At 52.7% G+C, this 21662-nt stretch overlaps 1 protein-coding gene across 2 annotated transcripts in view; it reads left to right on the forward strand.

The window, feature by feature from the left end:
* Positions 1-21662, forward strand: part of GNAI2 (G protein subunit alpha i2) — a 92149-nt gene that overhangs the window by 53706 nt on the left and 16781 nt on the right. For both annotated transcript variants that reach the window (XM_043970523.1, XM_043970512.1), the window contains exons 2-4: positions 12033-12075; positions 13633-13774; positions 15414-15574. In XM_043970523.1, the coding sequence (XP_043826458.1) occupies positions 12033-12075; positions 13633-13774; positions 15414-15574 (346 nt within the window). The remainder of the gene's footprint in view (positions 1-12032; positions 12076-13632; positions 13775-15413; positions 15575-21662) is intronic.

Raw genomic sequence — 21662 nt, forward strand, 5'->3', positions numbered from 1 at the left:
AGGAAGGCCTTCCTACGTTAAGCCAGAATCTGCCTCCCTCTGTCTTCTCTCCCCACTCTGCTCTCTGGGGCCGTACGGATCAAGTCACCCCGTTAGCTCCTTCAGCCCCCATGAGTCTCCTCCAGGGTAAACATCCTCACTTCTTAGCTGCTTCTCACATGATGTGGTTTCAGGTCCCTGCTGACCAGATGACCTCAAGGTTCTTTCCAGCCTTAAGAAGTCTCTGATCTGGGTGCGTGATCTCCCCAGCTTGTCTTATCAACACGAACCACCCTACCAACACGCGCGTGCGCACACTCATACACACGCACACACGCACATACAATAGATCTTCCCTGTATCCCTGCCAGGGGCTGGCGGTGTCAGCTCCGCCGCCCTCTGCAGTACATTTTTCCCCCACTGCCTTTTTTTTTTTTCCTTCAGCAAAATGAATACTTGTGTTTTGACGACAGGTTAATTTTAGCATGATTCTTTGCTTTTCTCCTCTTGCCTCCCCCTCTAACGTCTCTTCCCCAAGGCATGTGACTCAGCAGGCCTATCATTAGACATTTGGAGTCCATTTTTCTGCAAGAGGGAAGGCTGGGTGTAAACAGAGGGTTGCCGCCGCCACTGCTGTCTGGCCTCAGCCAGAGAGCCCAGGCCTGTGATTTAGGCCTGATGGGAGCTCTGGGCTGCCAGGAAGCACCCGGTGCCTGTTTCCAGTACTGTCTTGGGAACTGGATGGATGTGTTAGGGCCGGGTCAGTATAACCCACTTGCTCCCAAGAAAAGAATCTGTGTAGTGGAAAGAAGACTGGAGGAAATGGAGACGCTAGAGACTGACTCGTTGTTCTGTCCACACAAGCCAGGCGTTTGTCTTAACCTCTCTGGACCCCAGTTTTCCTCTTCTGACCTTCTGCCCCGCCCCCCCTTCTGGCCAGCCTTCCATCCCATCCTTATCCCATGGAGCCCTGTCCCATGGGGTGGCATCCAGCCCTGTTGGGGAGGCAGGTTTCTGCTAAGTCCATCTTCCTCATTCCATTTCCCAGGCTTGCGACCCCAACTAGTTCTTTGGACGGGAGCCTTGAGAGTAGACAAGGGAATTTGCCCTCTTCTGAAGCATCTCTTAAATTCGTCCATTCCTTCCTTCCAATTTGCGTTGTCACCTCTCATTTCCACTCTCCTGGGACAGTCGGCATAGCTGCTTAAAAACAAAAAACACAACACTAATGGACATTTTAATTTAAACTTTGGCATGGCCTCTTAATGGATCTTCCTACCTTCCTTTTTACTTTTTACCACTCCCCATCCTTCCTAATCCTGCCACTCGTCTTTCCTAGGCGTCCATGGGTCTGCTTTTGTCCCCCCTGCTCAAAGCTGCTCATTGGCTCCCTATCATCTACCAAGAGGCAGAGTCCTCCACCTGGCGTTCCCATTCTTCCGTCTTCATCCTTGAGCCTTGTGCCCGTCTTGGCCAACCGGATCCTTCCCCAGTCCTCTCTGGTCCTGTCACTTGGCAGAGCCTTTGTCTGTGCCTCTATATGTTGTACTTCTTGTGAATGATGGTTGTCGGCGGGTGTATCTTGTAGAATCTTTTATCATCTAAGTTTCTTATTTAGAGGCAGCTAGGTGGAATAGTAGATAGAGCCTTGGGGTCAGAAAGACCCAAGTTCGAATGTGACCTCAGTTGGACAACCCTGGGCAAATCAATTAACCTCTGTCTGCCTCAGTTCCCTCAAACTGTAAAATGGAGATAAGCCTACCTACCTCCCAAGGTTGTTGTGAGGATCAAATGAGATAATATTTGTAAAGCACAGTGAGTGACACACAGTAGGTGCTTAATAAATAATTCCCTGCCCCCTTCCCAGTGCTTAGCATTAGGCTCTGCACACTGAAAGTGTTTTAGAAATATAGGCTGAGTGAATGGCCTGAATGTTTCTCCCGAATGATGGCCAGGCCATCACTGTGCCAATGCTGGGTCTCCCAGGGCTTGAACCACCCCCTGGCTTCTTTAGAACTTGGTGGTTTGGGGGCAGCTAGATGGCGCAGTGGATAGAGCACCAGCCCTGGAGTCAGGAGTACCTGAGTTCAAATTTGGCCTCAGACACTTAACTAACTTGCTAGCTGTGTGACCCTGGGCAAGTCACTTAACCCCAATTGCCTCACTGGAAGGAAGGAAGGAAGGAAGGAAGGAAGGAAGGAAGGAAGGAAGGAAGGAAGGAAGGAAGGAAGGAAGAAAAGAACGAACGAACGAACTTGGTGGTTTGAATCTGTCTCACAACCTCCACCACCACCATGGAAGACCAGCACGCTGGGCCCAGGGAGCTGGTATGCCTGCCAGCACTTAGGCCCCATGCCATGGCACCCACCCGGGAGAGATTCATTAAGCCTGATTATCACCACCATGCTCTTTGCCACAGGCCTGGGGGAACACAGACTGGCCCAGTTCCCAGGGGGTCAGGATCTCCTGGGCCCCAGCAGCTGTTAGTGGGTATGGGGAGCTGGGCCCTGGGGGCAGAAGTCCTTACTGGTAATAAGGAGGATCAGATGAGACAACAAGGACTTTCTAGACACCAGCACATTCATAAAGAAGCTCTCGCTATCTTCTGTAAACACTGTTTGGTTTACAAAGCTCTTTCCTGGCACGGTGCAGTGGAGTCTCTGTACCAAAGCTTTAAGCAGATATCTGCTGAGACGAGGACTGGTTGTATGATCTTGGGGGGCTCATTAGCCTCTTGGGGGGGTGCACTTTCCTCCTTCCATATCATGGATTTGGAATCAGGACCTGGCTCTGACACTTACTTACTAGCTCCATGACCTTGGGAAAGTCATTAGAAAACTGGCCTGGAGGGTGAACTGATCACTGGACTGGGAGTCAGGACTCGGGAAGCCTGGGTTCTCCCGTTTCTGCTACTAAACGGGGGGTGGGGAGGATCTATTTGGAAATGAATCCTATATGAAAACCCAAGGCATCCCTTTAAATGTACTTCCTCACGATGCCAATTCAGGACTCTGATACTGTCAATCCTATGGGTCTGTTGACCGATGTTCCAGTTAGAGGCAGGGATAGCTGCTTCCTGAGGATCGCTGTGTTCTCCAACAGAGTCCCTGCCGCTGGGACCCTGAGGCAGGGCCGGAAAAGGACAGGAAGGGTGGGTCAGAAAGCACTGTGGACCTTGGCTGGGTCCTTGGGCCAGGGGAACAAGTTGGGGTCCTCCTCTCCTACTTTGTGGAGGGAGGGAGGGAGGGTGGCAGCTGGATGGGTGACTGGGTGTTTGGGTGACAGTGTGGGATTATTGTGCCTCTGGGGTAAAACTGACGAGAAGTAAAGCGTGGTTGAATTGATGGATTGAAAGGCGGTGTCTCTGTCAGGGCTGGGTTGATGGGAGGTTAGATTCAAGGCAGTTCTGGCTGTGAGGTGGGGTTGAAGGCTGTTCTCTCAGGCTGTAGGATTCAGGGCAGTTCTAACTTAAGGGATTCTCCTCCGAGCCCAGGGCAAGATTTCAGGCTGCCAAGCCCACCCCCATCCTCTCTGCATGGCCCAAAGCTTGGGAAGAGCAGAAAGAGAAGCCGCAGGCACCTTGCAATTTAGCAAACATTCATTAGCTTCCAACTATATTTAGGGCCCTACACTCAGTGCTGGAGAAAGGGAATCGCCCCTGGTCTCAAATGCCCAGGCAGAAGCTGCTAAGCTAGGCCCAGGCAAAGTCCAGGCTGTAAGAACACAGAAGGCTCACTTTCTTTCTTTTTTGTTGTTTTGTTTTGTTTTGTGGAGAAATGAGGGTTAAGTGACTTGCCCAGGGTCACACAGTTAGTAAGTGTCAAGTGTCTGAGGCCAGATTTGAACTCCGGTTCTCCTGACTCCAGGGCTGGTGCTCTATCCACTGCACCACCTAGCTGCCACAGGAAGGCTCACTTTCACTGAGTGACTGGGAGAGCATAGCATCACAGACCTAGAACTGGAAGGGACCCTGAGATGCCACTGATCTCAGCCCTCCAAGTGGAGGAAACAGAGGCCGGTGCAGTGACTTGCCCAAGGTCACACACACACACATACAGGTTGTAACAAGCAAAGCTAATAATCAGGCTCCAGATCCAGAGTTTCCTCTGCCGTTCGTAGAAGTAGACAGCAGCATGGGCCCTCAAGGAAGAGGCTTTTAGCTGGCGGGATGGAGCCCCGAGAGAGAAGCCTGCACACACAACCTCACACGGGTAGGGGAGGACGAGAACGAGACAGTGATAGTCCACAGCAGTGAACAGTAGGAAATAAGGTTGGGAACGTAGGTTGTAGCAGCCAGGTTGTGGAAAGCCCCAAATACTAGGCTAAGGAGTTTGTTCTATCATATAGGCGATAGGGAGCCATGGAGGGCTTTTGAGCAAGAGAATGGCATTCTAGTCAATGAACATTTATTAAGCACCTCCTAAAGACCCTGTGTTCAGCACTGGAGGGGATGAAAAGTAACATGGTCCCTGCCCTCAAGGAGCTTACGGTCTAGTAGAAGGGGATCCACCCACAAGTATGATACAAGAAATAATGCTGGAAGCAAGGTAAAGGTAGGCAAGTAGTAAAGGGGATAAAATGCTAGGCATCTTTCCAGTGCAGGTCAGGAAGGCCTGAATTCAAATCCAGCCTCTTGACATTTACTAGCTATGTGACAGAGCAAATCACTTAATCTCTGTCACCTCAGTTTCCTCATCTATAAAATGGGGATAATAATAGTATTTGTAAAGAACTTAGCACAGTGCCTGGTCCCTAGTAGGCACTATTTAAATGTTTAGTAGCAGCAGCAGCAGTAAATTGATAAAAGAAATTGGAGGGGGGGGGCATCCTTTCCCTCCTGCAGAGAAAGCTTTGTGGTGGAGGTGGTATCTGAACTGAAAGAAAGAATAGATTTCAGCAAATGGGGAGGGGGAGGGGAGGGGAGGGGGGGTGTGAGCCAAAGCAGGGAGGTCGTGGCTGGACTTGTGAATTAGCAGGATCACTTGTAGGAAAGGATGGAGCTGTATGTGTCTGTTACAATAGTCCTGGGGACAAGCTACTGGTATCTTCTTTTAATTACTCTGGAGATAAGACTCGAGGGGACTTAGCTAGAGTGAGAGTACTTCCAGATGTTTGAAGGGCTGTCTGTGGCTGGGAAGTCTTGTCATGATTAAATCCTTGACGCCCTTTGAGGAGCCATTGAAGTGTGATAAGCCGGTACTTCCAGAGCTCAGCTCCAGCCTCACCTCCCTGGTCACTCCTGAAGAGCCTCTTGGGACAGAGGGCAGGTCCTAGAGGCACCTCAACACTTTGTGTGCCTGTACTGTGGGGAGAGACGGAACCACAGGGGCTGTGGAGGAAGGATTGGGCAGCTCATCTCGTGATCGGTGCCGCGGAGACAGTGTAGGGGTGGGGGTCAGATGGGAGAGCTTGTGTCTGGCTCCTCAGCGGGTGGGAAGGGACCCCAGAAGCCATGTGCACCAACTCTCTCTGTTTATAGATGAGAAAGCAGATCAGGGGAGGCTTCTGGGCCTTGAAGGATGGGATAAACGATTGACAGAGGAGCCTGTCTCCTGGTGAGCTAGGGATGTGTCTGAGGAATGACTAGTGGTCCTGTCTAGCTGTCCCAGGAGATCTAGCAATATGTAAAGGTCTTAAATGCCAGGCATTTAAATTCCATCTCCCTCTAAGTCCACCTCCCCAGGGCATGACTACAGGTGTCAGCAGGAAACAGATGAGAGGCAGACTTGGAATCAGGAAAGACAGCTTCAGACCTGGCCTTCGATGCTTCATCCCCATCTAACCCTGGGGAGATCATTTAATTGCTCCATGCCTTGGTTTTCTAGTCTGTGACACGAGGAGATTGGATTCGCTGTCCATTAAAGTCCCTTCTGGCTCAGACTGATGATCTTCTCTCTGATCCTATCCCATGGTTTCTAGCAGCCCACATCATATGTTATCTTCCTTCCTCTTTTGATTGGGGCAGGGTCGGTCTGTCTTTTGCCCCTTTGTATCACCAGCACTTAGCCCAGTGCCTTAGTGATAGGCACTTAACAAATACTTGATGATGAGCCCAGGATGCAGCCACAGGGATCAGCTGCTTTCACTGGGCATCTACTGATGTCCAGACAGGACCAAAGGGAATGAGCTTCACATATCGGTCAGGGGTGTGTAGGTGTATTCTCATATCAGTCTGAGGGGGCTTCATGGAGGTGGTGGGATTTCAGGAATCTAGCAGTTGAAGTGATTGGCTGCCCTGCTTAGGTCCACAGTCTGTCCCCAGTATGCCAATGCTCACTTCCCACAGGCAACTAGATCCAACCCCCCCCCCATTGTGGGGCTCCCTCTCTTGCTCATTTCTCTGGAAGGCAGCAAGAACGCTGCCTCTCTGCCCCGTCAGTATCTGGGAGATTGTTTGCTTGCCCCAGTCAGTGCCCTCTCTCCTTAACTCTCAGGCCTTAGGCCTTCCTGAAGGGGCCCCAGTCTGCTCCCCGGAGAGTCGAGGAATGAACCCCAGGTGCCAGACTGTGCCTGTGGGAGGACCCTCAGTGGGAGGACAGTTTGGGCTTTGTCCCCCCTGCCCCCACCCCAAAGCTTCCCATGCCTGCTGGGGAGGCCTCACATAGCAGACCTGCATCCACTCCCCACCTTCTGAAGCTCTGGGCCAGGCCCCATTTTCTCCTCAGGGATGGCGATGATCTCTGAAGTCAGGCTCAGACTTTGGAGGCACTTGGAATAGCAGCAGGCCGCAAGGTGACCAGGGGTGACAGCAGCGGTGATGGTGCCAGGACACACTAGGCCTTTTCCTCCACAGATAGCATTATATGTCATTATATGAGAGGCAAAGCAGCTGCTCCTAGAATAAGGGGGAGGCACGGTGCAAAGGGAAAAATGAGAGGGCACTGGGGTTCAAATCCTGCCGTACAGCTTCCCACCTGCACAACCTTGTTCCCAGGGCCTCAGTTTACTTGCTGATTAAATGAGGATCCCTTCCAGACTTAACTGTCACAGACTGAAGGCTCCCAGTTCCATCTCTGCCGGCCCCCCCCCTCGCCCCCGGCTTCTTCAGTCCTCCACCCACCCCACCTCCCCACTGCTTCAAGATACGGTTACCTCAGCCGTGCCACTTGTGAAAAGCTCTGGTTGCTGGCCGGAAGGCAGCTGTCCCTGCCCTCCACCCTTGGGCAGCCACAGAGTCTTAGACTTTATCAGTGGAAGGACTGTAGAGCTCACCCGATATAGCTGTCTTGTGATACAGATCACGAAACCAAGGCCAGGGGAGAAGCCCCCTGCCCAGAGTCACAGGTCATAAGCAACAGAGCCAGTATTCAAGGTAGGTCTCTTGCCACCAAATTCAGTGAGCCTTGCACCACACCCAGCCCCTGGGCTTCCTTCCTGCAAGCCCCCCCAGTAGCCACTCCTTAGGATGAATTGGGATTATTGATGCCCAGGAACAGATGTGGGGGTTATGAGGAAGAAAAAGGAGAAAACTACAGGAGGCTTGTGGCTCTCCCCTCCTCTCCTACTGAGTCAGATTGGAGGCCAGAAGGGCCCAGCTAGTTGAGAAAGAGGCACCTTAGCACTTAGTGTAGGCATTTTGTTTGCTGATGATTTACTGCATCATTCATAAGTGAGGCCCTGGTTGCTGGGGATGGCATGAGTCTGACCGTCTATAAACTGGTGAAGGGCGGGGCCAGGTATGTGGGCTTCCTGGTACCCAGAGGGCCGCTTGAATCCGAGCCCCGATTTCTAGCATGGCCAGAGCTAGACTGCCAACCCTACTCAGGGTTTTGGCTCGCCCAGGTTTTGTTTGAGACCAACAAAGAAAAGGACACATACTGTGGTAGGAAAATGGGATTTGAAATCTGAAGAAGTCTGAATATCGGCTCTACACTTCATACCTGTGTGAATATGTGGGTCATTTAATCTGTCTGAGCCTCAGTTTCCCTATCTTTAAAACAGGGATAATCATACTTGCACTACCTACCTACCCTACAGGGCTATTGATAGGAAGTATTGTATAAAACTTAAGTGTAGGGGGCAGTTAGGTCGCGCAGTGGATAAAGCACCAGCCCTGGATTCAGGAAGACCTGAGTTCAAAATCTGGCCTCAGACACTTGACACTTACTAGCTCTGTGACCCTGGGCAAGTCACTTAACTCTCACTACCCCACCAACAAAACAAAACAAAACAAAACTTAAGCATACCAGTAAATCGGAATTGTGGGTCTGCTGTGCTGCTGACTCCTTGGGAGCAGTGTCAGTAGGCAAGGTCAGAGGAGGGAGGGGTAAGATCTCTCAATTCCAGAACTAGTTAGTTTTACTTGAAAGCAAGATTCTCAGATCATGCTGCTGTGTCCTCCTAGCTGAACAGTGTGGCATCCTTAGATTGGTAGGTCCCTATTGGATAGCTTTTCTGTGCTTGCAGCTTTGTGCTTGTAGCAGATCCCAGGGGGCACTGTGGCTCCCCACTGTCAGCCTTTGGAAAGACTGATCTGTAATTGTTCTAGGCCTGAAGAGAAAGAAGATGTTTGGCTGGTGGGGGGTGGGGGTGGGGGAAGCTGGGGGATCTGCGGGCTCAGAGAGCAAGGTCTCCAATAGGATCCGTACCTAATTAGAAATAGGGAAAGGGATCATGGGCAGAAGGCCTGAAATGTGGCCCTGCCTGCCCCCACACAGGAGTCTGAAAACCCAGATAAACAGGAGGGCCTCTCCCCCTTCTGCTGCCTGGCCAGGGGCTGGGAGAGCCTTCTTCACGGTAGCAGGTGGGAGAAGCCAATCACCTTGAAGGCCTAGAGGTGGGTAGAAGGCATTGGGCCCAGCCTCTGGCATGCCACAATGACCGGTAGTACTTATCCCCTGGGGGAAGAGTCCAGCCATGGAAGGCAGCCAATGAGAGCCTCCAGACTTCCCACCCCAATGCTAGTTTTCGAAGTCCTCACAACAAAACCTGAAGATATTCCCATCAAGGACAGTGCCCCTTAGTATTTGCAGTATACTAAGCTAGACCACCAGCCAGAAGTAGCCTTGGGGCCAGGCCTGGTGTTCTGTCAGAGCTAGCTAGGAAATGTTGAAGTGCGTCATTGTGCAGAGATCTGAAGCTCCAGCCTCAAGTCACTTACTCTGTTGTGCCTCAGTTCCCTCATCTGTAAAATGGGCGCTGTTCCTGCATAGCCTACCTCTCAGGAATGTAAGGAAAGCATTGTCTAATCCATACTGTGCTAGAGAAATGAGACATGGTTATGTTTACCCTAGTGGGGCAGGCCCGAGAGTCTCTTTGCTGGAGCTCATAGAGAGGGCAAGGACCCAAGGCCCAGGGCTGCAGAGGGCCCCTGCGTCCCACAGAGGCCTTCCCTGGCTAGGTAAGAGATGGAAGCTCCCAAAGGTAGGGGATTGAATGCCCAGGAATGAACAGAGCCGGGAGCAACCTTAGAGTCCAGAATGAAGGTTGGTCTTTTGTGTGCCATGGCCCCGTTGGTGGGCTGGGGAAGCCTCCATACTTATTCCTTTTTTTTTTTTTTTTTTTGGTGTGAGGCAATTGGGGTTAAGTGACTTGCCCACAGCTAGTAAGTGTCAAGTGTCTGAGGCCGAATTTGAACTCAGATCCTCCTGAATCCAGGGCTGGTGCTCTATCTACTGTACCACCTAGCTGGCCCCATACTCATTCTAAGAATTGTGTTTCTAAATATGTAAAATAGGATCCAGAGGTCCACAAAGAATATCCAAAGTCCCAACTTTATGTGCCTCAGGTGAAGAACCCGCTATAGCTTAGAATGTCAGGCTTTTGGAAGGGACCCAAGAGAGCCATCTTGTGTGTATGAAATTCATACCACCCCAGGCCCTAATATTTAAAATTGACAAACTGAAAGAGGCCTGTATTTGGGAGCAGAGGATCTGGGTTCAAATTCTGGCTTTATTCCTTATTTGACCTTAGAAAAGGCACACAGCTTCCCTGGGGCTTAATCTGCTCATCTGTCAAATGAGAGGGGTCACACTGGAAGACTCTCAGGTCCCTTCCATGGCCTCAGCAAAGCGGATGCTGGGATTGTTCCCACTCTTCCTCCCTTTCTCCTCTCCCGGCTCCCCTGACCCTCCGCTGAGGAAGCCACCTTGTCCTGGGGAGTGTGGTGCCATGTGCCCGTTCTCACACACATGCACACACACAGGGGCTGCTGGGCCAGGCCCTTCCACCACACCAGACCTTGGGATAATGGGGATGCAAGGCTTCCTCCTGTGGGTCTAGGAAGCTCAGAGCTCTGTGGAGGTCCCAGGGAGGGAGTTGCCTTTGTTGTTGCAGTTTTGAGTACAAAGGAAGGGGGGGGAGGCTTGTCTGAGGCCACCCAGGAAGAGTGACTGCCAAGCTGGGGATGCCCTGCCTGCTGACTGGCCATGGGAGCCCCAGACTGGGGAGATGGGGGCTCCTGGAAGGGAGCCGAGAGAACAGAGAAAGGACCACGGAGGGGACCAGCCTCCCAGGGAACCTTAGAAGCCTGCGAGGCCGCCCCCACCCTCTGTGACTAGGGGAAATGGGGCCGGAAGTCAGGCAAGCCCGGCCACACCTCAACTCCAAGTTCCTGCCATTGTGCTTGGGGAAGTTGGGGGGCAGAGCCGGGTCCTGCGCACTCCAGGTCTGGGCGTGGGCTCCTGCTGAGGGAGGGGGATGCCTCCCCTGGGTGCTGCAGCCCTTGATCCCTGGGTCATGATTCCAGCCAAGCCTCACTGGTGCTTCTGAGCCCGACCTACCTTTGCCTTCGCCAAGGCCTGCTGTGTGCAGGGTGAAAATCCCAGGTTTTCCCACAGAATCACAGGTTGAATTGTGCTTAGAGCCCATTTTACACTTGAGGAAATTGAGGCACGGACATGCGTGATTGTGATACAGAACAGAATGGGATATGGGTCAGAAAAGTGGTCTGAATGTGGAAGGAGAGGAGAAAGGGCATCCCATCCCCCACCGGCTACTCTCCACCCTCCTTCCCTCCATTTCTCCATGCTTCCCTTTCCTGCTCTGTAAAAATGGAAGGGATTGGACTAAAGAGTGTTCAAGGTCCCTGCCAGTGGCTCAAACGCAGAGCATCCCAACAGGCCTTGTGCAGCCCTCTCGGCTGGGGATGTTCAGGGAGGCCTTTCTGGAGGAGGTGTGGATGTTGGGCCTTGAAGGGCATGAGACTTAGCAAGGAAAGCCATGGTGGGAGGGCAGATCAGATGGAAGAAAGTGTGGGACGACACAACAACCTGGAGGCAGTGGGGATTCGTGGTTTTGTACGTCGTCCTCTACTATTCTGGGTAGGGATAAATATGGTGATATTTGTCAAGTTCGTCCCATAAGAGGAATTTTCTAAAGGAAAGCCTGGGCTGTGTTATGGGGAGGTAGGCAGAGTGTACTTTAAGACATCAAGGAGTTATAGTACCATCCCTGTGGGTGGCCCCTCCACTGGTGCAGGTTTCGGCCCTTCTCATGGTTATGTGATGGGCCGGCTCCCTGGAGACGATCCTCCTCACCACACTTAGCAAAAGTGTTCTGGGAAAAAGGGACAGCTCATTGCCAAACCCATCCCAGACTGCTTTAGGCTTGGGAGGACATGACAGACAGAGCTGTCTCAGCCTTTCCAAGCCCACCCAAGGCCTGCTCCACCCCCCCACCCCCCTTGGAGGCCTTCTCCAAGGAGGACCTTATTCTTAGATACGGAAGCACAGAACAGTGATACCAACAAGCCCCCTTTCCATCATCGCCCTTGGTAATTTCCAAAGGGCTGTCCCTGTGCTGAGCCACACAACCCTATGGATAGGGCCACAGAGGAAAGGGGAGGCTGGGGGCATGTGCCCAAGGGTGGGTGGGTCAATGGCATCCTTGGGCAAGCCAGGTTGGGGGCACTTGCTTTTACCCCTGAGGCCTCAGTATCCCTTGGTAAAGGAGAAAATCTACTTGAAAAAGCCCCCTCCAAGCATAGCCCTCAGAGCCATGCAAACATTGGGTAGTCCCTCCTCTGGCGCATCGGAGAGGCCTGCCCTTGCCCCGCCAGATCCCATGTAACAGCAAGCCTGAATCACCAACGTCTCCTTTTTTTTTCCCCCCAGGTGCTGGAGAGTCCGGGAAGAGCACAATTGTCAAACAAATGAAGTAAGTGATGGGTCATGGTTGCCTAAAGGGTGGCGTGGCACATGTAAGCTGGTTAGTGGGGGGCATGTGGCAGTACAGAGGGGATTATGTGTGTCTGGAGGGTTGTGAGGGTATGCAAGTGTGTCCAGTGGGTGTGGAAGCACTGTGAGCTATATGTCTGGGAGGTAAAAGCAAGGTAGATGGCGGTGGCTCCGTGTTGGAACCTAACCTACTGAGAGCAGCTTGGGAGGAAACACACTTGAGAAGTGACCAGGCCAGGCCCACCCCACAGCAGCCCAGACTGCTCAGATTTTGAGCTTGCACCCCTCCTCCCCAGTTCAGCTGCTAGTGGACCAGGCCACTAGAGACTAGAGGCAGGGTTCTGCTCCTGACTCTCACTAACTTGGACAAGTCATTTCCCTATGGGCCTCAGTTTCCCTTATGTAAAATAAATGATTTTTGGATAAGAGATTGAATAAAACAAGGGTGGAACTCCCCCCAGAGGAGTGCCCAGCTATCTGATCTGTTATCCCCAACCCAAAGGAATTGTGCCTTCTACCCAGATCCTTCATTCATTCTTCATAGCAGGGGCTGGGTTCAGAAAACTCAGAACTAGGAGAACTGGTCTGGTCCAACCCCCTCATTTTACAGTTGAAGAAATTGAGGTGCAGGGGGCATAACTTGCTCAAAGTTATAGGGTTAGTAAGTAGCAGAGCTGGAATTTGAGAAATCCTGCAATGCCCATCAGGGAAGACTTCAGAGAAAGACTGGGAAGGAATTTGGGACTGGGGGCCACAGGTGACTCAACTCACCTACATCAGCTGCCATGCCAGCCTTTCCCTGCCCTTCAGCCCCAGGTGTCTCCAGTGGAGCACTTGGAGAGGGCACAGAGGCCGGACCCAAGGATGTACGGACCAAGGGCAGCTCCCTCCGGACTCCTTTCTGCCTGGGGTTTGTGGGTGTCCTCTCCTGATCCAAGGGACCATGGATCTTCTCTCGGCCAAGGTCTCCTCATTCTCTTCCCCTCTTCTTGTTCCTTAGACGTAACAGCACCCTCAGGGCCTGACTCACTGGGAGGCTGTGGGGCTCAGGTGGAATACTGTCCATAACAGTGCTTTGTAGGCCTTCAAGTGCTACAGAAGGGGCCGCTCCTATCTTCTTACAGCACAATGGTATTCCGTTACATTCATGTACCACAGCTTGTTCAGCCATTCTCCAGTTGATGGGCATCCCCTCAATTTCCAATTCTTTGCCCCCACGGAGAGCTGCTCTAACTATTTTTGTACATGTGGGTCCTTTCCTATCTTTTATGATCTCTTTGGGATACAGACCTAGTAGTGGTATTGCTGGGTCAAAGGGTGTGCGCTGTCCCTTCGTCCTTAGAGTATACTCCTGTATCTTCTTCAGTCATCCTTTGAATGGTTTGACATCGGTCCTGATAGCGCCCCCCACTCCCGGTGGCTGACAGGGGCTGCCTCCGAGCATGCCAGGGGGCAGGCCAGTGGGAGCAGTCACCCTGGTCGGGCAGGGGCAGGGGCAGGGGGACGGTCAGAAGCTGACTCTCTCCCTTACCCACAGGATCATTCACGAGGACGGTTACTCAGAGGAGGAGTGCCGGCAGTACAGGGCCGTGGTCTACAGCAACACCATCCAGTCCATCATGGCTATCATCAAAGCAATGGGCAACCTGCAGATTGACTTCGGGGATCCTGCTAGAGCGGTACGTCCTAGCACCACCACCACCCCAACCCCGCCCCGGGGCTAGGTGCGAACCAGCCATCCCAGTGGGTTAGACATACATCTTCACAGGATTCCAGAGCTGAAAAGGCCTTTAGCAGCTAGGTGGCACAGTGGATAAAGCATCTGAGTTCAAATCCAGCCTCAGACATTTTAACACTTACTAGTTGTGTGACCCTGGGCAAGTCACTTAACCCCCATTGCCCCGCAAAAAGAAAAAAAGAAAAATAATCCATCAGAACTGAGAGAGACCTTCCTTAGAACAGCATAGCTGAGCTAGGTGGGACCGTAGAGCCCAGAAAGTCTGGAGTCAGATGGGACTTCAGAACCTAGAACATCAGAGCGAGGGGGCACTCAAAGCACAGGAGGCTGGGCCACCAAACCCAGAACTTTCTGGATCCTTGGGGACCATCTATTCCAGCTTGATGAATGGAAGGCAGTGTCAGTGCTGGAAGGCACTTGAGAGGGTAATGGGTCCAATGCACAAGAGCCCGCTCTAACCTACCCAACAAGCGGGCAGCTTGCCCTGCTTGAGGCCCTTCAGGGAGACGAGCCCACCCTCTCAGGCGAGGGAAGGCCTTAGACACTGTGTGCCTGCATCTCAGCGTCTGACAAAGCCCCTCTCGATGCTCTCTGTGGCCGAGCAGCGGGGATGGGGACAGTGCCTAGTGCCCTGGGAGACGGCTCTCCCTACGTCCCGTGCCCCTTGGGCTCAGATAGTTGCCTGAGGCATCGAGAGTTTGGGAAGTGACAGGGCTGGGGTCCCATAGCGAGTGTGTGCAGGGGCTCAGCCTTGCACCTGGGTCTTCGGGACACCCAGGCCAGTTCTCTCCCACCTGTGCCACCATGCCGCCTCTCATCACAAGGATAAGATGGAGAAATCTGGGATTCCGTGGGAGGAAGTGGGGCTGTTTAGCCTGGAGAAGAGTAGACTGGGTGGGTGGGGGGTGGGGAAATGATAGCTAGCTGTTTGCAGGTGTTTAAAGAGCTGTCAAGGAAGAGATAAGCTCCCTCAGCTTGGCCCCAGAGGGCAGAACGAGGAGGAACCGTGGGTGGGGATTGTGGAGAAGGCAGATTGGAGTCGGTATAAAAAGGCAATCCCAAAGAAGAGCCTCATGTCCTGTCCGACCATCCCCAGAGGGAACGGATGGGCAGCTTTCCAAGCAGATTCTGAATGGTCCCTGGTCATCACTGGGTGATATTCTGGAGGAATTTCCGATAGAGATTGAACTAAATGACCAGAGTACCCAACCGACTTAGAAACCCCCTCACTGTACAATTAGAGAAACTGAGGCCCAGAGAAATGGAGGGACCTTCTCAAGGTCACCTGGCAGGTCATTGGTAGAGCAGGTGAGGATGACAAAAGCAGCTCCCATTTCTTGGCTGCTTTTCAGTTGATGTGGTGCCTTCTCCACAATGCCCTTGGGAGGTGGGCAGGCACCTCTGTCATGAGCTGCATTTGATAGATGGGGAAACTGAAGTCTATAGAGGCAGATTCACCACCAGGTCTTCTGGCTCCATGCTCCCAGCCCTCAACCCCACTCCTCCGAGGGGGGGCCCTGGTGCCCCTTTGCCCTTCAGAAGGAGACTTTCCTGACCCCCGTGTTCTGTGGTGCCCCCAGGATGATGCCCGCCAGCTGTTTGCCCTGTCCTGCACCGCAGAGGAGCAGGGAATCATGCCAGACGACTTGGCCAGCGTGATCCGGAGGCTGTGGTCAGATGATGGAGTGCAGGCCTGTTTTGGCCGCTCCCGGGAGTACCAGCTCAACGATTCAGCTGCCTAGTGAGTACTTCGAAGGCTTCTGAGAAAGGGTAGGGTTAGAGTGCGGCCCCCAAACGCTCTTGGGATCGTCGTCATTGGTAAACTTGTCCCAGATTACCCCTCGGGCCTGATGGGTGGCACAGAGAAAGGACATCCAAGGCATGTGTGAGGGGGGAATCTTTAAGTCTGCATTCTCAAGGAGGCAGAGCAAATCTCACACATGTACACATGCACACACGCGCACACGCGCGCACACACACAGGCATGCACACATAGACCCTCTCATCCCAGAGAGGACGGGGCTATGACAGGAGGAGGGTCTAGGTAGGCTGGCTCCCCCATCTCTTCCCCACAGTCACTCACATTTCCTGGGGTCCTGCTGCTTGTAGGGTCTTGAATCACACTGTAGGAGAGACCAGTGGCTAAGACACAACCCCTAACTAAGCTCATGGAGCCCAAACAAAATCTAGTAAAGAGATAAGAAAGACAAAGAAAACTCACACAGAGCCAGATGTAGTCAGTACTATAAAAAACAGACAAAGCTATGATATTTCATAGACTAGTGACAATGTAAAATCAAGTTTCTGTCCCACTTCGGAGCTCACTGAGCATCTTCCCCATGATGACACCATGAGGGCAGGTTGTTGAGGTCCTTGTATCCTTATTTACAGATGAAAAAATTCCCACCAAAACAAAGTGACTTGTCTTAGGTCATGTAACTGGGACATGCCAGAGGGAAGACTTAAACCCAGCTCTATCCTGACCCCAGATCTAGTGTTCTTTCTATTACACACCGTTTGGGGGCCCAGGACAGGGTATCGAGGAAATGATCTGCCCAAGACCCCCTATGGAATCAGGGATAGACTCCAGACTCCCTAGCCCAATGCTATTTCCTCCATAGCACAATTCCTCTGTTGACCTCTCCAGGACAGACAAAGGCCCATCTCATGGATGTTTGTAGGACCCTGGGGTTGGTCAGGGATGTCAGATGGTGAAACCTAAGAAAGATGAGTGAGAAATCCCCACCTCCCTTCTGGAGAGGACTAATATGGGAAGGGAATAAGCATTTATTTAGTGCCTACTGTGTGCTTGGCACTGTGCCAAGGGGTTTTTTCAAGTATTATCTCATTTGATCAGAGGGCTGAGTTTCTTAAAAGCAAAATCTTAGGACCCTAAGAGCTGCAAGAAGATAGCACGTAACCATTGTGATACGAGGAGGGCCAGAAATGTGGGAATGGAAGAAGCAGGAATAAACCTAGGGTATTTTGGGGTTTACAGAGCATTTTTCTTCAAACCACTCAATAAGCCAGGCTGGGCCTCATTTTCCAGATCAATGGCGAGTTGAAGAAACTAAGGCTCACGATGTGAAACCAGGCTTGTATTTGAATCCTGCTGCTGGAGATAGAATTCAGGCCCTGGGCTTTCCCTGGAAAACCCCCTGGGCCTGCCCTCCCTGCTAAGGAGGGAGGACACGTGCTTGTTTATTCAGTGGCTCTGCTTAGGCTCCTGCTCCCCCTGGGGACTCACCCAGCAGCCCCTGGACAAGCCCTGCACCCAAAGCCATTTGGTTTTGGACGGCGTGCCTGACTCTGGCAGAGCAGAGGGGCTCTGGGCCTCTCCAAGTCTGGGGAAGGGCAGGCTGTACAAAAGTGACTTTCAGCAGCGAGCCTGGTGCTGGGGGAGACGGCCCGAGAGCTCAGGGCCAGACTCCTGGAGCAGGGGACGAGGGCGGCATGGGAGCCGGGAGGGGGTGTGCTGCTTCCTTAAGAACTAGGTGGGAACCCAGCTGCTGAAGTAAGAAAGGAGGAAGTAAGCATTTATTCATCGCCTTCCATTTTTTTATTTTTTGTTTTTTTTTTAATGAGGCAATTGGAGTTAAGTGACTTGCCCAGGGTCACACAGCTAGTAAGTGTTAAGTGTCTGAGGCCGGATTTGAACTCAGGTACTCCTGACTCCAGGGCTGGTGCTCTATCCACTTCGCTACCTAGCTGCCCCTATTCATCGCCTTCTGTGTGCCTGGTCTATAAATATCTTAGCCCTGTGCCATAAGTGCTATTATCCCCATTTTTCAGTAGAGGAAACTGAGACAGGCAAAGGTGACGTGACTTGCCCAGGGTCACAAAGCTCCTAAGTGTTCTGAGGATAAATTTGAACTCACTCCTTCCTGACTCCAGGCCCAGTGCTCTGTTACCCTGTGGTACCCCTGGTTTCCAGTCATAGAAATAAAAGGAAAGTGAGGCCTGCCCGCCTTGGACATATGCTCAGCGCCCTCCAAAAGCCAGCATGAAGCCTGGACAGACAAAAGTACTTGGGCTGCCCCAAAATGAAACTCCTTTCTGGCCCCTGTGCAGAGTAATGAGACTTTGGGCTGCAGAAGTGACCCAAACCGTCAAGATCCAGGGTCCTCTGGGCCACGGGCATCTCCCCTTGCTGGTGTTGAGGATCCCACTAGAACGCTTTCACGGGCATGAGATAAAATGCTTGGCATGGCCCAGAAAAACAGTTCTCACCATTTAAAAAAGAACAAATTCATACACTGAGGGTTAAGAAGCCCTCTCCTTTGACAGACAAGGAGGGAAGCCCGGAGAGGCTGGTCACTTGGACAGGAGCACCCGGGAAGTCACCCATGCTCCTCCTGCTCCAGGCTGGCCCATCAGGCTTAGCTCTTGGCCTCGCTATTAGCTGAGGAACTAGCAGCAGGCCTTAAACCCTTCCACAGATATTTGCATGTTAATTGGAGATTCGTGAAGACTGAGGGCCCCAGAGGAATGGAGATAGATTCTAGAGTGGCAGGCTGTGAGACAGACTGGGGGAATTGTGGGAAGGAGTCTCTCCTGCCTGTCCTGGGGTGGATCAGATCTCTCCCCGCAGGGGCCCTCCCTGGAGCCAGACTGGAGCAGCCTTGGGGTCATGACCCGGCTCTCTAATCTTTTTTGGATCTTCCTTGAGAGGCATGTGTTTCCAGTGGTCACATGCTCTCTTGGCTCCTTCTAGGGTTTAGGGGCTCAGGGCTGTCGGTGATGTTCAGATTTCAGGGCCCGAGCCGAGTAACTGAATCCCTAGCAGTGCTAAGCCTTTCTCCGCCCAGTGATCTGAGAAGCCTGATTTCTCCCCCTCCCAGGAAAGGTCAGAACTCTTCCTCAGACCCTAGGAGAAGTAGGGAGCCCAGACACTCGTGTGCTGATCTTTCTGGCCCACATCCCACCCTCCCACTCACCGAAGGCCCTTTCCACTAGCGTTTAGCTAGTTTGACTTTGCAAAGACTGTTGTTCAGCAGTCATGGATTGGGTGCCCACTGTGGGTAAAGACTTGCTCTGAGAAGTGGGGGGAAGTCTCAACAACACGTGCCCCCTGCCTTCAGGAAGTTTCTATTCTGGCAATAATAAGAATTCCATTTCTCCAGTGCTTTAAGGTTGGCCAAGGCCCTTCCTTACAACCACCATGAGATGCAGCTAAGTCCTGTTTCCCTTTTTGAGGAAATATCAAGGGGGCTCAGTGACTTGTCCCCAGAAGGAAGAAGGCACTTGGCCACACTGAGTCAGGTACTAGACTAGAACCGGAGCTCCTGATTCCTGGGCCACATCTCTTCCCAGCACCTTGCTACCCCAACCCTTTCCTAGTACCAAATGCTCACACTATCACACATTCCCAGGGCTCCAAATGGGGGTCACTTAGCTTCCTATTATTAAGGAGGGTTTATTACCCACCCCTTCCTAGCCTTGCCAGGCCCCTTGCCAAACCTACCCCACCCCCACCCCCGACCCTAACCCCTTGGGCCACTCGGGCCCAGCCGGCCTTAAGCAAACGGTCATCCCCAAGGAGCCAAGGTTACTTTGTGGGCATACTGTAATCAGCAAATGACCATTCCCAGCCCTGGTTGGGGAGAGGGCTGATAGGAGGCTCTGTGGGATCTCTCAGGATGGCGTCTGTCAGGAGGTGGGCATTGAGAGTCTGCACTTCAACCCCTACCTTTGGCACCATGCCAACCTCTTCCTACACCCATACTTGTCTTTGGGAGCTCAGGAGTCTGGCCACAGCCATGGGTTTGGAAATTCTAGCTCTTAGCTCTACTCAACATCTGGGAGGAAATTGGACAAGACTCTAGAGTCTCCCACCCTGCTGTCTTCTGGGAAGATTACATACACACCAGGCACCCAGGGAGCTCAGACCATTTAGTTCCCATGCTGTGAGCCCAGAACACAGAGAGCCTCGAAAGTCAGGTTAAGGTATTTGGGCTTAACCCAGGGCCTAGCACAGAGCTTTAGGCGTCACTTGGAAAGGTTTGTTAATTTGAAATGAACTTGTCTTCTAGGCAGTAGGGAGCCATAGAGGTATTAGGTACCAAAGCTGATAGTGGTGCCTAGAGACTTTCTCATCCACTTAGGTTACCAAGGCCCAACAAGGCTGCTAGGATTGGGTCAGGTCCATGCTGGAGTTAGTGACGAGATTAGGGCCAGAATTCACATCTTCCACTGCAGGGCAGTGGTACCAGGGGCAGCCTGTGCAGGCCAGATCATAGGGGCCCTCTTGGGAGAGCCAAGAAGCAGCCATCAGCTGTGCCCATGTGCTGGGCCTCAGGGCTTGGCTTCAGAGTCACAGATTCAGAGGAGAAGAGGGAATTAGATTTAGAGAGGACCAATCCAGTGCCCTCACTTTATAGATGAGGCCCAAAGAGTTAAGTGGCAGAGGTGAGATTTGAACCCAGAGTCCCCCTAACCCCAACTCTAGAGCTCCTTGCACTGCACCATTCTGCCTCAGACCAGGCTCATAAGAGACCGAATTATTGACCTATTTCCCTGTAGGTACCACCAGGCATCCACCCTAAAGCACGGTGGAGAATGGAGTCGTTGCTTCCATTCTCTCTCCCCCGTGCCATGCTATGCGGGCACATTCACCCACTGGTTTTCAGGAGAGCTGCCCTCCCCTAGGGCGTGGTCTGAAGGGTCCACACCTCCAGGTGGCTGGGCTGCTTAACCCTTCAGCCAAGTGTCATCGACCCCTTGGGCAGTCTGGGGAAGCCGAGGGAGCCTCCTCAGATCCATTTTAAATGCTTACAAGAAAAAGAATGACGAGAAAAGAATCATGTTGAAACACAGTTTGTGAGATTCTTTTTTAAAGTTCACGGCCCCCAGGTTAAGCGGCCCTGCTCCAAGAGGACCCACCAGGGTTCTTCCCAGAGGAATTGAGGGAAGCCGGCTCCTCTCTCCCTGAGTTCCAGCTATCCAGACATTCCTGAACATCTCAGCTGCTGTGCGACCTCCTCTAGCAGGCCCTTCATTCCCCAGGAGCCAGCCCCCTCTGAAAGGGGCTCCAAACACGAGCTAGTTCCATCTGAAGCCTGCCATCAGCGGCGTGCTGTGTGACCCCGGCCACGTGCCTGCTATCTCTGAGCCCTCTTGGCTGCCCTGCACCTCCACCTGTGAGAGAGGTCGTGAGGTTGGACCCTGCCTCGTGCTCTCCTTTTCCAGGCAGAAGGGGCTTGGGAAGGGAGAGAAAAGGGGGCACAAGTGACTCAGTTTCCTTTTCCGTCCAGTTTGTCTGGAGTGTCCCGTGCTGTGTGTCGGGCCCTGTCCTGCCCTCTGCTAGAAGGGGGTATCCCTCTGTGACGCATCACCCTGTTTCCAGTTAGGGTTCCAGGCAAGCAGTCCAATCCAACAGGCATCCCCCATGGTGGAGTCTTCAAGGAGTGACTTATCGGATCTGCCAGTGCTTCTCCAGCATCGCGAGCCAAGCAGTGCTGGAAAGTAGTGGAAGCAAGCCCACATATGGGCACTGTGGGCAGGTGGCATCGCCCCAGCGGCTGGGCGCTGGGAGGTGGCCAGGGTAGCCAGCTGGCAGCAGGTGAGCCTGGGAGGAGAGGCAGGGAGAAGTCAGTGCCAGGAGGAGGTCAGGGTTCAGCTGTTCCTCCTGTGCAGCATCCCCCTGACCCTTGGGTGGGAGGGGCCTCCCAGAGCAGAGGAAGGGCTTAGAGAGTAAGGACCCCCAGATAAACAGCTAGCGAGATTGGAGAGTGGCTCTATTGCCCATCACTGCTCTGTAGTGAGCTCGAGGCCAGGCTGGAGGGAGCGTTCCCAGACTGAAGGGCCACTCCAACTTGAGGGGGAATTGG

This window comes from Dromiciops gliroides, chromosome 1 (assembly GCF_019393635.1).
Source record: "Dromiciops gliroides isolate mDroGli1 chromosome 1, mDroGli1.pri, whole genome shotgun sequence".
Lineage (NCBI taxonomy): Eukaryota > Metazoa > Chordata > Mammalia > Microbiotheria > Microbiotheriidae > Dromiciops > Dromiciops gliroides.